Source organism: Aedes albopictus, chromosome 3, assembly GCF_035046485.1.
Source record: "Aedes albopictus strain Foshan chromosome 3, AalbF5, whole genome shotgun sequence".
In the NCBI taxonomy this organism is placed as follows: Eukaryota; Metazoa; Arthropoda; class Insecta; order Diptera; family Culicidae; genus Aedes; species Aedes albopictus.
The window spans coordinates 158,380,888-158,398,504 of record NC_085138.1 but is presented as its reverse complement, the minus strand read 5'-3'; the positions used below and the strand labels follow the sequence as shown (position 1 = coordinate 158,398,504).

At 45.3% G+C, this 17,617-nt stretch overlaps 1 protein-coding gene across 4 annotated transcripts in view; it reads left to right on the top strand.

Annotated features, from left to right (window-relative positions):
* The window catches only part of LOC109422690 (mucin-5AC-like), a 375,256-nt gene that overhangs the window by 207,253 nt on the left and 150,386 nt on the right, over positions 1–17,617 (top strand). The window contains exon 1 of one of the 4 annotated variants that reach the window (XM_062860857.1): positions 8,872–9,129. The exons of the other annotated variants lie outside the window; for them this stretch is intronic. Within the exon in view, the coding sequence (XP_062716841.1) occupies positions 9,046–9,129 (84 nt within the window). The 5' untranslated portion in view covers positions 8,872–9,045. Of the gene's footprint in view, positions 1–8,871; positions 9,130–17,617 lie in introns of those variants that run through there. 4 annotated transcript variants of the gene reach the window in all.

Genomic DNA, 17,617 nt, shown 5'->3' with positions numbered 1-17,617 from the left:
CCAGGCGCGAAAAAGGTGACGCTATCGTCATCAAGACCGAACAGTCGAAATACTCGGACGTCTTGAAGGCGATGAGGTGCGACGCCAAGCTTGAGGGTCTTGGAGCCGACGTACGCAGTATCAGACGTACTCGTACGGGCGAAATGATCCTGGAGCTTAAGCGCCTGAAGGATCACAAGGGCGCCGCCTACAAGAGGCTGGCAGAAGAGGTCCTTGGTGATGGAGTGGAGGTGAGGGCTCTTACGCATGAGGCGACTCTGAAGGTCAAAGACCTAGACGAGATCACCGAAGCGGAAGAGCTCGTCACGGCACTGCGGCAACAGTGCGATGTTCAGGTGGCCGCCACAGCCGTCAGGCTGCGGAAGGGGCCAGCAGGGACACAGATAGCTCTGGTTCAGCTACCTGTGGCGGATGTTAAAAAGTCCGTTAAAGTAGGGAGTATTAAGGTGGGCTGGTGTGTATGTCACCTGACATTCCACGAGCCACCTGAGGTTTGCTTCAGGTGTCTGGAACCAGGACACAAGTCGTGGGACTGCAAAGGCCCCGACAGGCGCAAACTGTGTAGGCGATGCGGCGCTGAAGGTCATAAGGCCCAAAGCTGCACGAGTCCGCCCATCTGCATGATCTGTACCGGGAAAACCTCGAAAAACAGACATCCGATGGGTGGTCCAGGGTGCCCGGCCTTTAAGAAAGCCGCAGTGAACAACAAATCACAGTGCAGGTAACGCAGCTGAACCTGAACCACTGTGATGCGGCTCAGCAACTGCTTTGTCAGGCGGTTTCTGAGTGGGAGACGGATATCGCCATCATTTCGGACCCATACCGAGTACCCGCCGGCAACGGCAACTGGGCCTCGGATGGGACCAGGAAAATGGCGGCGATATGGACGACGGGTAAATACCCCGTGCAGGAGTTGGTGTCTACTACCTACGAGGGCTTCGTGGTCGTCAAAGTAAACGGGGTCTTCTTCTGTAGCTGTTATGCGCCTCCGCGGTGGCCGATCGAGCGGTTCACGCAAATGCTGGACCGCTTAACGACCGTGCTAACAGGGCGAAGGCCGGTGGTAATAGCGGGTGACTTTAATGCCTGGGCCGTGGAATGGGGAAGCCGTTTCACGAACCAGCGGGGTCAGATCCTGCTAGAAACACTGGCCATCTTAGATTTCGACTTGGCTAACGTCGGTACCAAGAGTACCTATAGTCGAAATGGAGCGGAGTCAATTATTGACGTGACCTTTTGTAGTCCTGGCCTAACAAGTAGTCCGAACTGGAGAGTAGATGATGGCTACACTCACAGCGACCACCTGGCGGTTCGCTACAGTATCGACTACAACAACAGCAGACAGCGGAAATAAGAAGAGGCGGCTAGGCCAAGGCCAAGCCCTCGTAGGTGGAAGACATCATACTTCGACGAAGAGGTATTTAGGGAAGCGCTCCGCCGTGAGCGAAACTTACTCGGTTTAGACGGCGACGAGCTGGTAGCGGTGCTCTCACGTGCGTGTGATGCGACCATGCCTAGGCGAGTCCACCCTAGAAATGGGAGGCCACCGGCTTACTGGTGGACCGACGCGATTGCGGACCTGCGCCGCGCCTGCCTACGGGCTAGGCGGCGGATGCAGCGAGCACGATCAGAGGAAGAGCAAAACGAACGGCGGGTGGTGTTCGCCGCTGCAAAAGCCGCGCTCAAGACCGAGATAAGAGCAAGCAAAAAGGCCTGCTTTGAGGGTCTCTGTCAGAGTGCCAATACGAACCCGTGGGGTGATGCCTACAGGATCGTTATGGCCAAGACGAGAGGTGTGATGGCTCCTACAGAGCAATCTCCAGAGATGTTGGAGGGGATCATTGGAGGACTCTTTCCGCGTCATGATCCTAGTCCTTGGCCTCCTTTCGTAGGACAGCCGGGGACTGGGGCTGGCGATGAGGAAAGGGTCACCGATGTGGAACTTGCGGGGATAGCTAAGTCCCTTAGCGTAGGTAAGGCCCCAGGTCCGGACGGAGTTCCGAACCTGGCCTTAAAAGTAGCTATTGCAGAAGCTCCCGAGATGTTCAGGTCTGCTATGCAGAAATGCCTGGACGAGGGAGTTTTCCCAGAAGCTTGGAAGAGGCAGAGCCTGGTACTATTGCCAAAGGCGGGGAAACCACCCGGAGACCCGTCGGCATATAGACCAATATGCTTGATTGACATGGCGGGGAAGGTGCTCGAAAAGATCATCCTCAATAGAATGTTGAAGTTCACTGAGGGCGTAAATGGTCTCTCGAGTAACCAGTATGGCTTCCGGAAGGGGAGGTCCACCGTAGACGCTATCTTGTCGGTTACAAAAACCGCCGAGAAAGCACTCGAGCCTCGAGAGGAGGGGAATTCGCTTCTGCGGGGTAGTGACTCTGGATGTAAGGAATGCATTTAATAGCGCCAGTTGGGCTGCTATTGCCGATGCGCTCCTGCGTCTGGGGATACCGGAGTACTTGTACAAGATTCTCGGAAGCTACTTCCAGAATCGCGTACTGGTTTACGACACGGAGGTGGGTCGGAAGTGCTTTCACATAACCTCAGGAGTCCCGCAAGGTTCCATCCTGGGTCCGGTGTTATGGAATGTCATGTACGACGAGGTGTTGAGGTTAGAGTACCCAGTGGGAGTGGTGATTGTCGGATTTGCCGACGATATTACGCTCGAAGTCTACGGTGAAACGATCGAGGAGGTGAAGTTGACTACCGACCACTCGATCAAGGTTGTGGAGGCGTGGATGCGGTCCAGAAAACTGGAGCTGGCTCACCACAAGACAGAGGTGACGGTTGTTAACAACATGCAGTCGGCGCAGCAGACGGAGATCAGTGTAGGAGAGTGCACTATCCTGTCGAAGCGCTCCGTCAAGCACTTGGGCGTGATGATCGCCGATAAGCTTACCTTCGGTAGCCACGTCGATTATGCCTGTAAAAGAGCCTCCACAGCTATTGCGGCACTGTCCCGGATGATGTCCAATAGCTCAGCGGTGTACGCCAGTAAGCGCAAGCTTCTGGCTAGTGTTGCTACGTCCATACTTAGGTATGGCGGCCCGGCGTGGGGTACCGCGCTAAGTACTGAATGCTACCGACGGAAGCTGGAAAGTACTTACAGGCTTATGTGCCTGAGAGTTGCGAGTGCGTACCGTACCGTGTCACACGACGCTCTCTGTGTCATTACTGGTATGGTGCCCATCAGCATTCTTATCAGTGAGGATATGGATGCTTCGAAATGCGCGGCACAAGAGGCATACGCAAGACTGTCAGGATGGCCTCTATGGTCAAATGGCAGCGCGCGTGAGACAGTTCCACCAAAGGAAGGTGGACCCATAGGTTGATACCGAGGGTAGATAGTTGGATTAACAGGCGCCATGGGGAAGTTTCATTCCACCTGACACAGGTCCTTACAGGTCATGGTTGCTTCCGACAGTATCTACACCGTTTCGGGCATGCGGATTCTCCCGAATGCCCAGTGTGCAATGGTTTAGAGGAAACGGCGGAACACGTTTTGTTCGTGTGCCCGCGTTTTCGCACAATGCGTGACCGCATGCTTGCCACATGCGGGGAGGACACAACTCCGGACAACTTGGTCCAGAGAATGTGTAGGGATGAGATTAGCTGGAATGCCGTTTCAACGGCTATCACCCATATCGTCTGGGAGCTACAAAGGAGGTGGCGCGTGGACTCGGAGAATGGCTAGTCCAGATGCAGTACAAGAGGTGGTCCAGGGGTTCGAAGTCGGCTTCGTAGGTCATACCGGTGCCCTGCGGTCGAGATCGACCCTTACAGCGATTAAGTGGCCGCGGAGAGGAAGTCCCGGTAGCGGTGCTGTCGTGGCGTCAGTCTACTGGGTTGGATCTGAGCCCGCGGTTGGAAAGGGGTCCCCGGCAAGGGTCGGGGTAGGTGAGACCCTGCTGTCTGCAACCTACGGATGCAGCTGATAAGGCCTGAAGGGTAGTGATACCCTTGCCTTCAGCAGGTCAGATCGGGTTGCATGTGGGCATCAGTTCTTGATGTCCGCTCAGCAGTAGGGCGCGGGCGGGGTTGACCCTGCCCGCCTTCCGAGGACAAAGGGAGTGGCGAGGACCACTCGGGAAACTGGCTAAGCGCCAGCATGCTATCGTGATGGACTCTCCAGAGCGAGTCATCGATGTTCGTTGCTGCTAGGCTACGGCAGCTTACCTTGAGGGTGCGATATGCACTAGCCCCTCTCTCTCTCTCTCTCTCTTCTTGGCGTAACATCCTCATTGGGACAAAGCCTGCTTCTCAGCTTAGTGTTCTATGAGCACTTCCACAGTTATTAACTGAGAGCTTCCTCTGCCAATGACCATTTTGCATGCGTATATCGTGTGGCAGGCACGAAGATACTCTATGCCCAAGGAAGTCAAGGAAATTTCCTTTACGAAAAGATCCTGGACCGACCGGGAATCGAACCCGTCACCCTCAGCATGGTCATGCTGAATACCCGTGCGTTTACCGCCTCGGCTATATGGGCCCTGCACTAGCCCCTCTCTGAAGCAATACCTTCTTGGTGGTTCCGGAGAGACGTAGGGTTTGGCGACCATAGGAATGTGTTTTAGTGGGTCGAGGAGAGAGTAGTCCTGGCTTCTACCGGCATTGCAGAAGACGGCCTCATCCCCACACTACCCTAACCTTACTGTTAGGGTGTCTGATGAGCAGATTTATCCCCCTATGGTTTAGAAGGGAAAAAAAAAAAAACACACACACATATACACACACAGAGACATCACCTCAATTCGTCGAGCTGAGTCGATTGGTATATGTGATTCGACCCTCCGAGCTTTCTATCAAAAAGTCGTTTTTGGAGTGAACATATAGCCTTTCCAGTACACTTAGTGTACGAGAAAGGCAAAAAGCTTTCCTGGGATTATCTAAGGAATTCCTTATTGGGTTTCATCAGAAATTTCTCCAAGAATTCTTTTGGGACAACTTCCAGGATTATTTTAAAAATGCCTGCAAGAACTCTTCCTGGGATTTCTTCAGAAACTCCTCCAGGAATCAATCCAGGATTTCCTCAGGAATTTCAGCAATTTCTTCAGTACTGAGATTACCTCAGAAATTCTTCTGAAATTCCCTCAGAAATTTCACTTTGTATTTCTTCTGGAATTCTTCCTGCGATTTCTCCGGGAATTCCTCAAGGGATTTCTCCAAATATTCCTCTAGGAATTCTACCAGGATTTCTCTGAGAAGTCTGCATGGATTCCTCTAAAAATTTCTTCAGGGATTCGTCCAGGAATTCTTCTAGAGTTTCCTTTAGGGATTCCTCCAGTAATTCCACCAGGGATTCCTCATGCAATCCTGGAAATTCCTCTGGAATTCCTCCAGCGATTGCTAATGGAATTTCTGCAGGGAGTCCTCCAGGAACCCCTCTAGAAATTTCTTAAGGAATTTCTCTAGAGTTTCCTTCAGATATTCCTACAGACATGTCTCCAGGCATTCGCCCAGGAGTTCCTCCAAGGATTTCTATAGGGATTTCTCCAGAATGATCCCAGGAATCCCTACAAGAAATTCTTCAGAAATAATTATCGCAGTTCCTCCAGGCAGTGTTGTTGAGTTCCGAGAGAATCAGTGAGAGAAACTGATATTTTCTCTCTGTTTGAAACAACCGTTTCGACCGGTGTGTTCGTACAGCCTACATACACTGCCACTCGGGAAATGAACAAGTTTACACGTTTAATGGCTAAGTTCATTCAGCCGCACCAACCGAATGGACGGTCGGGCAGCAAGGCCGTGATTCTCTCACGCATTGATCGATGATGGTTGTAAACATTGCGGTGCTCAATCACTTGGCGATAATTTTCGCAGAAGATTGCTGAGTGCGTTCAATTGATCGAATCAGCTTCTTCCAAAAGTTCTTGTTGATGTAGCATTAGGCAGCAATCGACAGGCATTTTTTCACGTTTCTTCCTGTTGCACCCAAAGCACTCTATTTCTGCATTAGTGTAGGCGTAACCAGTTGGATTTCCAATAACGTAATAAAAGGCGTGAAAAATGTTCGTTTAAATAAGAGATTTTCACTGCATGTTCATAGAAGTAGAGCATTTGTCCTCTAATTGTCCTCTAATATATCAGCAGCATTTCCTTCCCCAAAAGTCCCTGGAAACCACTCGAATCCCAAATGCGTCCCAAAAGCCAAATACTAAATCATAAATTAGTACACTTTTCCACACGAATGAGTCAAGCGTTTTCCTTTTACAATCAGGATAATTGACTGGCCTCTGATCATTACATTTACACCAACCCAAGCAGCAGTCAGGATTCTCCGACGACTGACGGCCGGCACATAGGTATCATTTAATTGCCCCAGCTAGCAAGCATATGTTCTGGTTTCGTCATCATTGATGACGTCAAACCCAACATAGACCTAACCGTTATCCGATGTGGGACCAGCAGTGGCCCGGCATTCGTTAAAAAATGACCCGACTTTCGATAAATTTTTCAGTGTGGTGGAATGTTGGTGCTCCTTGCTCAGCTAGTCATTTAAGTGACACTTTTTCTCAAATGGCAAGGAATTGCTTCCTGTTAGATGGTTGCTCTGGCTGACTGAAATCGTTTTAAGATGACTAGAAACGATTTGTCGGTTACTGTTCAAATGACTTACTGCAATACTAACTTTATGCAATACTAAGGGGTACCGCTAAAAAAATAAAACATGTTGTTCAAATTCAGCATATTCGTAGTTACACGGTACTGTACCGTGTTAAAATTTGGGTTGAATTCATCAAAGCAAACCATAGTTGACGGTTCCGGGTCATTTGGCCGAATGCCGTTTGGCCGAACGCCATTTGGCCGAACGCCATTTGGCCGAAAGGGTCATTTGGCCGAATGCCGTTTGGCCGAAAAATGAATGATGAAATCAAGTGACCATACCACTGTTCCCCGTCCCAGTATACCTCGAAAGAACAGCCTATGATTCAAAGAAGGAAAAATCTTCGATGATATGTTGACAGTTTCAACGCCAACTAATCCCTGAATATTAAAACTTGAAAGAATAGCCTATGATAAAAAGAAGGAAATATTTCTGATAATCATATTGGCAGTTAGAATGTCAAAAACTTCCTCTGAATTCTTTTGATCATGATTCGGCCAAACGGCATTCGGCCAGATGGCATTCGGCCAAATGGCGTTCGGCCAAACGGCACTCGGCCAAACGGCATTCGGCCAAATGGCCGGACACCATAGTTGACAACTTTGATTGAAAATCGGCGTTTGTTTGATCAATTATGAGATACAGTGTGTATTTCCAGTTGATTAATGTTTTTATTTTGAAAATCGGTCGACAAATAGCTGCAAACTGAGCTTCCGAAAATTATCAGACTGCGATAGAAATTGATTCGATCAAGACACAAAACATGAAAGGCGCAATCGGATCGGAAAGTGATAATGAACTACCGATTGGCAGAGACGATTCTATCAGCTCATAACAAATACATGCAATGATGAACACTTGTTTAAATGACAGCAGTGCAAGATCACTCAGTATTCATTCAGATTTTGAGTTACTGTGCCAGTTTTCAAACGTATAGGTGATGCCAGGCTCTTTGCTGTGGGTGTTGATTGAGTGGGGAATGAGTGGTTACTGATCGGGTTTTGAACTGAGTGAAAACATCCTTGCCTCCAGGAATTACTCCAGCAAATCCTCCAGGGATTCCTTAAGAAACTCCACCAGGAATTTCTCACAGAGTTAGTCCAGGAATACTCTAAGAATTCCTCCAGGGATTCCTGCATAAATTCCTCTAGAAATTTCTTCAGGGGTTTCTTCAGGAATCATTGCAGGTATTCCTCTAGAGGCATTCCTTTAGGATTTCATCCAAGCATTTCTCCGTGAACTCCTTCAGAAATTCCACCAAGAATTTCTCCAGGAATTATCCCAGGTAAATTCAGAAATTTCTTCCGGAAATTTTTCAGGGATTCATCAGGAAATTTTACCAGGAAGTTCTCCTCCAGGGATTTCTCAATAGATTCCGACGGGTTTTTTTTTAATGATCCTACAAAATTTGCCCCAGGAATACACCAGGGATTCCTCTGAAGATTCTTTCAGAGATTCCTTCAGGAATTCCTCCGATGATTCCTCTAGTATTTCCTCCAGAAATTCCTCCAAGAATTCCTCCTGGAATTCCTTCAGAAATTGCTCTAGCAATCCCTCCTGTAATTCCTCGGAAAATTCCTCCTGGAATTCCTCCAGATATTCATCTGGAAATTCCTCTAGGAATTTCTTCTGAAATTTCTCCTGGGATTGCTTCCAAAACTCCTTTAGAGATTCCTCCAGGAATAAATTCAAGGATTCCTCCAGGAATTCTCCCAGGAATAGTTCCACGGAATTGCCCCAAGAATTCCTCTAGGGATTTCTCCATGAACTCCTCGCGAAAGTAAGACAATATTAAAATAAATTGTCTACTTTTAGGCGTTGATTGTGTTACAAAAGGATCTGTATTGAACGAAGGTATTTTCTTTTATTACAAGGTTGGACACCAACTCACTTTTTTTTAAGAACCATACAGCACAGTTCAGCTTTGATTCTTCACTGGCACTCAGACGATGTTCAGCCACTCCTAACTAGACCTGTGCGCCGCCGCGCCACGCCGCCGCTGCTAACACTTTTTGTCCCAAGCCGACGCCGACCAAGGTATCGGTGGCGCGCCATATGCCGCTGTTTGTCACGCCCCTGAATTTCATTTTTCGCGCCGATGATCAGTGCACAAACAAAATTAAATTTACATAAAGTTGAGATTACAAAATCTCACGATCACTATCACAAGAGTTTGATTACAATAATTGATTTCTCAACTCTTAGAACAGACATTCACATCGTCTAGGCATCGTAGTGTGCGGCGCCCGAGTACGGACGCAAAAATTTTCACCCCCGTGTTTTCTTGTGCCTGTCATAAACTTTTCGGGAAAATAGTTTCTAGTAAAGAGTGTGAAGTGATCTGGATGGCGTATTTGTGAATAAATCTTCCCATACTGGAACTATCGGTGAAACGAGCTACTGCTGCTTGGCTGAAGTGGACTGTACTTCGCTCTGGCATGACACTGGAATGGTTACTCTGGTTGCAAAGAAACTTGGCCCATGATGTTCGCTTCAAGCCGGAAAAGATCCAGTTTAACGAGGTTGTGTACGCTGGAGAAACATAGTAGGGTGTTGTTCAATGGCAACGCAAATGGCTTAAGGTTATGTCTACCTTATAATGTTATGTCTGCACAGGAGACAAATTTGGTGAGATCCATCCAATTTTACCTTTTATTGTTTATTTATTATAGCATTGTACAATTTCCAATTTGTATTGCGGGACTACACACACATACACGGAGGGGTAGCCTAAGGGAGTTAAATAAACTGATGCCCGGACTTAAGTTTGTGTGGTAGCCAGACTTTTGTCATGCAACTTTATGTTGACTACCGAAGGAATTCAGGAAGTTTAACTCACCCTGCTACAACAAACCATCAGGTAGATCATTCCCTTCCGGAGTGATTCTGCAGCCATAGGTAATCCTTGCGCTGATGGTGGGTACACTTCAATCATCATCATCATCATCATCATCATCATCATCTTAGAACACACATTCACATCTCTCCAGAAGTTTCTTCAGAGATTCCTCCAGATAGATTCAGTGATGCCTCCAATTGATCCACCTGGGGTTCCCCTAAAAAATTCTTCAGGGATGCCTCCAGGATGATTTTTTTTCAGAAGATCTTTCAGGAAGATCTCGATTATAGTACCTTCAGAAATCCTTTCAGGAGAATTCAGGGATGCCTCTTAGAGATACATCAAAGATTCATCCAGAATATCTTTTAAGGATTCTCATAAGAGACCCTTCAGAGATTAGTATGAAAGTTCCTTCATGGATTCCTTCAGAAGTTCCATAAGGAATTTCTACAGGAGTTTCTTTAAGAACTAGTCTAGGAGTTTTCTTAGAGGTTCTAGGAGATCTTTCAGAAGTTTTTGGAATTTGTTCAAGAATCCATCCATAGTGGAGCGGACCTGGTTGGATGGTTAGAACACTTGACTATCACGCCGAGGGCCTGGGATCGAACCCCGCTCCCGACAAACTCATAAAATGTGAGTTCTTCCTTCGGAAGGGAAGTAAAACGTGGGTCCCGAGATGAACTAGCCTAGGGCTAAAAATCTCGGTAATACAGATATATATATAAAAAAAGAAAAGAATCCTCTTGGAATACCTTGAGGATGCCTCAAGAAAATTTTTCAGAGATTTTTTCAGGACTTTTTTCAAGAATTGCTCCAAAAGATCCTTCACGTTCGGGGATTTCCCTATTAGCTCCGGAAGGATTCAGGGATGCCTCCACGTGTTCATTGGGAATACCTTCAGAAGTTCCCTAAGCAATTTCAACGGAAGTTCGTTCAGGTATCCTTCCAGAAGTCCCTTTAAAGATTCTTGCAGGAGGATGCATAAATGGCACCTGAAGAGTTTGTAAAAATCACGTGAGTAGTTTCTTCAGGAATTCCTGCAGGAAGTCTTAAGAAATTAGTTCCTGCAGAGTTTCTACAAAGATTCCTTTCCAGGAATTCCATCAGAGATTCTTCCAGGAGTTTCAGGAATTCTTGCAGATGTTTCTTCAGAGATTCCTCCAGATTTTTTTAGGGATTCCTACAGAAGTTCCTTCAGAAACCTCTACAGAAGTTCTACAGAGAAACTTATACGCAGATCCAAGAATACCTCCAGGAGAATTCAGAAATTACCCCAGAAGTTTATAGAGGAATTCCCATATAAGAGTTCTTTCCAAGATTCCTTCAGAATATTTTTAGGAGACTGCTCGAGAAGTTCCTTCGGAAATTCTTCCAGAAGTACTTCCAGAGATCTCTCCTGGGGTTCTTTCAAATTGTAGATTGAGATTCAGATTTTCCCAGGAAGACTCACGGATGCCTCCAGGAGTTACACCAGAGATTTCTCCAGAAGCTCATTCAAGAAGTCCTACATGAGTTGCTTCTGGGATTCTTGTAGGAGCTTATTTAAGTATTCCCTAAGGATTATAATCAGGTATATCTTCATGATATTCTTGGGGGATCTTTCATGGAGTTTCTCCAATAATTCCTCAAGAATATCCTTCTGAAGTTATTCCAGGAATTCTTTAGAGAATGTCTCCTGCAAATCCTTTCTACCGGAATTCCTCCAAGCATTCACAAGAGACGAATCAGCCAAGGGCTGAAAGTCTCTATAATAAAGACAAATCTATCAATCAATTGAGCATTCCCTTGGAACCCCTGCAGGAATTTCTCCTGTAATTTCTTTGGGGATTCTTCCTAGACTTTTTTTCAGAGGTTCCCCTGGACTTCCTTCATGGATTCCTCCTGGCTTTATCCTGGATTTTTTTCAGGAATTCCTCCGGAGATTCTTCCTAGATTTTCTTTCAAGGTTTCCTCCTAGACTTCCTTCTAGGACTCCTCCTGAAATTGTTTCGGGGATACTTTTAATATTCCGTCGAATTTCTTTGGTAATTCCTATTAGAATTTTTCAGAAATTCCACCTAGACTCCTCATGGAATTCCTCCAGGGATTTCTCCTGCACTTCATGTAGGGATTCCTCTTGGACTCTCTTCGGGGATTCCTTCTAGAATTCATTCTGGAATGTCTCCTGGAATTCCTTCGGGTATTCCTCCTGAACATCCTTCATGAATACCTTCCGATATTATTTCAGGGCTTTCTCATGATATTTTAACGTGGATTTCTCTTGAAATTTCTTCGGGTTTTCCTCCTGGAATTTCTGTGATGATTTCTCTTAGCAATCCTTCGGAGATTCCTGTTGGATTTGCTTCAAGGATTACTCATGGAATTCTTTCAGGAGACCTTCTGAAATTCCTTTGGGGTTTCCTTCTGGAAGTGCTTCATAGATTTCTCCTAGAATTCCTTCGGGGATTCCTCCTGGAATTCGTTCGGGGATTTCTCTCTAAATTCTTTCGGGAATTCCTCCTAAAATTCCTTCGGAGGTTTTTCCTGGACTTCCTATGAGGATTCCTCTTGAAAATCCTTCGAGTATTCCGCTTGGAAATCTTTCGTAGATTACTCCCAGAATTCTTTCAGGGGTCCCCTCTGGGATTCCTGCAGGTATTTCTCCTGTAAGTGTTTCGGGGATCTCTCCTGGAATTCCTTAAGGAATTCTTCCAGGAATTCCGTCTGGTATTCCTGCTGGACTTCTCTCGGGGATTCCTCCTGAATTTTCTTCGAGGATTGCTCCTGAACTTTCTTAGAGAATTCCTATTGAAATTTCTTCGGCGATTCCTCCTAATATTCCGTCAGGGATTCCTCCTGAAATTACTACGGGAATTACTCTTCGAATTTCTTGGAGGATTCCTTCTGGAATTATTTCGGATTTTGCTCTTGGAATTTCTACGGGAAATCCTCCTAGAACTATTTCAGGGGTTTCTCATGGAATTCTTACGAGGATTTCTCCTGGATATTTTTCGTTGATCCCTTCTAGAAACACTTTGATGATTTCTTCTCGAATTTCTTTTAAAAAAATCTGGAATTTCTTTGGGGATTCCTCCTGGACTCCCTTTATTAAATCCTCCTGGGATTTTTTTCGAGGATTCCTCATGATATACCGTCGTGGATTCCTTTTGGATTACCTTCGGGGTTTCTTCCTGGGATTCTTTTGGTAATTCCTATTAGATCTTCTTCGGATTATCTTCATGAAATTCCTTGAAAAATACCTCATGGAATTACTCCAGGATTCCTCTTGGAATTCCATCGGGATTTCCTTCTTTAATGTTTTCGGCGATTTCACCTAGAATTCCTTCGGAAATTTCTCCTGATATTTGAAGATTCTTCCTAGAGTTCCTTCGAGGATTCCATCTTGAATTTCTTTGGAAATTTCTCCTGGACTTTCTATGGGGATTCCTCTCAAAATTCGATCGGGATTTCCTCTTTGAAAAATCCGCTTGTGATTCCTTCGGAGATTCCTCCCGCAATTCCTTCGGAGTTGCCCTCGGAGATTTCTTCTAAAAGTCAATTGGAGATTCCACCTGATATTTTGTCGGGGATTTCCGGGATTTCCTCATAAAATTCAATTGGTGATTTCTCTTCGAATTTCTCCGGAGATTCCTCCTGAAATTCCTTTGGAAGTCCTCCTTGAATCCCTGCAGGATTTCCTCCTGGAATTCCATCAGTGATTTCTCCTATAATTGTATCGGAGATTTCTCTTGGAATTTCTTCGAGGATTCCTGCTAGAGTAATTTCGGGGATTCCTCTTATTGCTTTTCGGGGGTTTCTATTGAGGGGTTCTTCCTTCGAGCATTTTTCGTCGGGGATTCCTTCTGGATTTCCTTCGGGATTCCCTCTTGGGATTCCTTTGGTGAAGCCTCTTCGAATTTCTTCGGAGATTCCTCCTATAGTTCCTACGGGGATCTCTCACGGAATTTCTCCAGAGGTTCCTCTTAGGATTCCTCTGAGGATTCTTCCTAGAATTACTTCGTAGTGTCCTGCTGGAATATCTTATGGGATTTCTCATAGGATTTTTAAGAAAATTCCTCCTAGTATTCTCTCAGGAATATCTCCTGGAATTCCTTCAAAAATTCCTTCTCGATAGTTTTTTTTTAATTCTTCCTAGAAATTCTTTGGGGATTCCTTCTGGAATATCATTAGAAATTCCCGCTGGCATTCCGTCGAGGATTTCTCCTGAAATTCCTTTGTAAACTCCAGTTGTAATTCCTTTGGGATTCCTGCTTGAATTCATTTGAGGAATCCTCCTGGAAATTCTTTCGAAGATTCATCCTGGATTTTCTTCTGAAATTCCTCGAAAACTTCAATCAGGGATTTCTTCAGAATTTTCTGCAGGGATCTCTAAAAGAGATACTTGAACCGCCAGAGACACTTGCAGAAGTTTCTTTAGGGTTTCATACAGCAGTTCCTGCAGAGATACAACCATAATTTTGCTTCATGGATTCCTTCAGGAGTTTCTTTCAGGCTCCTCCTAGAATTCCCCTCTGAAAATATTCGGGGATTCCTTAGTGGAAATAGTGTTACCTAATTATCAAGTTTGATAGCTTCTGAAGGTTTTGAGAAAAAAAAAACAAAGACTGTAGTAGAATGAATATTTCATTGCCCTTCATTTGCAATGGAGTAATGCAACACGCATTACACTGAGGATCAAGCCCGTGCACAAGGGTAGGGGGGAGGTGTTTGGGTGTTAAACCCCACCCATTACCGACGCTTTATACACTAGGCGCCCCACCGCCTTGAGCCGAAATTATGAAAAAAAAACTTTCCATGCCGCCTTTTCTATGCACGAGCCTGGCTAGGGATAACATTTTCTGGGTGGGTAGATAAGAGATTCAATAAGGTATTTTTTTTTCAGAAACATACCAATCACTTTGTCTGACTTCAAAACATTTGCAACATTCAATAAACCTTTCCATGTTTATTGATTTATTCCTGCCTTCATTACCATGTCAATCAATTTCACACCAGAAACAACTCAACTTCGTGTAAATTCCTCCATCGAGCAGAACAAATTGGCCCAATTTAATTAGCTGGTTTCGGCAATTTTGAAGCCTACCTCCACATCCACACTCTTATTGGAACCGAAAACAACATTAACAACCGTGTGAAGTCAACGGCTTTCCTACGCCTTATTGGCGGCGGTGAACTTGCGGTTTGAACTCAACCCTCAAGTCAGCAACGCCGCTAGCTGCAGAAAAAAAAACGAAGGACCGAATCATTGGATAATTGCTCCCATCGCCATCGGCTGGTGTTGTACTTTGTACTGTGTTGGGGTTTTTTGGACAGACCACAAAGAGCTGCATTATCCAAAGTGCACCATTTCAGATGGTGGTTGGCTGCTTGTGGTTGCCGCACGGCCAATGGCAAAGTTCAAAATTGCAATGAATCACGAGCGGGGAAATATAGTACAAACAAATGATTTTTTTTTGCTAAGATCGTGAACATGAACTTACGGACGATTGCGACACTTTCGAAGTGCAGGAAGTCAGAGGTAAATGGGACGGAACGTGTAAGCGGTCGGCCGAAAAGTCCAATGAATAAGGTTTCAGGTAGACCAATTTATGCGCTCGTAGAATACGCCAATTTCATAATATAACGTTAATAAAATTCAAATAAAAATTAAACTATTTACTTATGTTTTCTTCGGAAATATTCTGGCAGATTACAAGTATATTTTTAGTTGAAACCCGAAAATTTATAATTGTCGCAAAAACCTAATTTCTTCCACCTTTTTTAATGCGAGTCTCCAATTTCAGCGAAATTGGTTTGGCCAATTTAAATTTCACGATTAAGTCAAGCTGGATGAGGTGAGATAAAACGAAATGACGATTACCTATCGTAAGGCACGGCCCGGCCAGCAGAAGTGCGCCATTCGTCATCCGAGAGCCACGTGATGTATGGGAAAGGTCTTTTTTTTCGGTGCGTCGCGTCGTCGATCGAATCAAACCGGATTGGTTTGGACAGGTAACAGGGTTATTATGTTACCGACATGGGTTGGCTGACGATGATGGTGGCTTATTTGGTGGTTTTGCTGCGAAAATTGAGATGCATTCGAGCTGTATGGGAGTAAGTTGGTTCCAATGGGGTGGATTGGAGTTACCGAAAAAAGCTTCGCATATTAGGTCGTATGGTGCGAAACCATTAAATGAAACAAATATGCTTATTTAGCAATAGGAGATCTCAGTTTTGCAGCAATAAAACCATTAAGGCATTTTGTGTGTTTAGAACCCCTCAACGCTTGTTCGATAGTTTAAACTAATGTGGCTTATAATGATATAACTTGTGTGCAAAAATCGAATTGGTTGTGAGCCAAACTATAAATGCAGAGTCCAACAACAGTGGTTATACTACAGCAATGCAATATTCACGGAAACCATCTACCTTTAATACGCTTTAGCGTAGCATATTATATGAATTCAAATAGATGATTCTATTATTCAAAGATGCTGTGGTAATTGTTATGGAGCTGGCAATAATGAAGACTACCTATTTACTTCCAGTCCTGGGAACCCATGGTGGTGCAGAGGGACGAACTGAAAGATCTCCATCCTGAGCGATTGCCAGCCATCGTCTTGACCTGTGGCCAAATCAAATGTCTGTCGACTTCCCTTATTTCCTTATAGAGGCTGCACCGCCATGAGCCTCTGGTTCTGCCTCTACTGCGATGTCCTGCTGGGTTCGAATCAGAGAATTGTTTGCAGATTTCGTTTTTCCTGCGAAGAGCATGGCCAACACACCATCACTATAGCTCCCGAATTTCTGTCGCTATCGGCTTTTGATGACCTCGATGATTGAACTCCACGTTTGAGATCCAATTTTGAGGCCACCATGCACGAGTTCGCCGTTGAGCTGTTGCGTTCCAGCCAAGCCTGTCTTTTCATCGCTTTCGATGCTTTTCGATCAGCTTATCGCGATGCATCGTAGGCTGGAAACGTTATTGGTGTGGTGTCGGTACATGCGAACGTTGCTTCTGTGTGCGTGTTGAGCGTTCGTGCCGTAGCTTCTAAACCAACCCATTCGATGCATTCGTAAAGTGATAATTTGCATCATTGGCTGGAAGGGTTGACCGTGTTTACATCTAACGATTTGGTCTTGTTGACGTTGATGGTAAGACCTGTCGCCGACGAGCGATTGTCAAAATTATCAATCTTACTCTGCATATCAGAGCGCCATTGAGCTAGGAGAGCAACGTCATCAGCCAGTTCAAAGTAATTTCGGTGCTCCATGGTAATGGGCTGACACAGCAACCCACGATTTGGTTCACGATCAATCGCACCTATGCGAATGGGGTCGGACAAGACACCGATGTGCAATACTCTGCACGAAAACGCCTCGTACTGTGCTTCAACGAGGCCCATGGTTTTCTCAAGGACGCTCTTGCGTGATTGAGACGGTCGTAATCCATTGGCGTATCTAGGATTTTTTCCTAGGGGGTGCCTAGGGGGTGCCAGTTTCAGTGGCTTCCAGGTTGTTGTTTTTTTTTTTGTTAAAGGAAATACCGATCCAACCTCAATTTCTCAGTCGCGGGAAAAATGAGCCCACAAATTTAAACGCACTATATTTTAAAAAATAGTTTTTTTGGAAAATTCGATACGTTGTACTTATTTAACACTTTAGTTGCCATGGAGGTACGAAAACTTGATAAATTGGTTGCGTATAATACATGGAATTTGTATTTTCACTTTGAACATAACAATCATCGGGCCCATATAGCCGAGGCGGTAAACGCACGGGTATTCAGCATGACCATGCTGAGGGTGACGGGTTCGATTCCCAGTCGGTCCAGGATCTTTTCGTAAAGGAAATTTCCTTGACTTCCTTGGGCATAGAGTATCTTCGTGCCTGCCACACGATATACACATGCAAAATGGTCATTGGCAGAGGAAGCTCTCAGTTAATAACTGTGGAAGTGCTCATAGAACACTAAGCTGAGAAGCAGGCTTTGTCCCAGTGAGGACGTTACGCCAAGAAGAGGAGAGGAGGAGGATAACAATCATCGCGACAACCCCTTTGTTGTGTGGATTAAACACTATAAAATATACACAAATTTGCGTGTAACTTGTATTCATCGTGACATCCTCTTTGATTTATTGCATGATAACAACTCTCATTAAAATAGTTCTCAAGAACAATTGTAAAAGTTA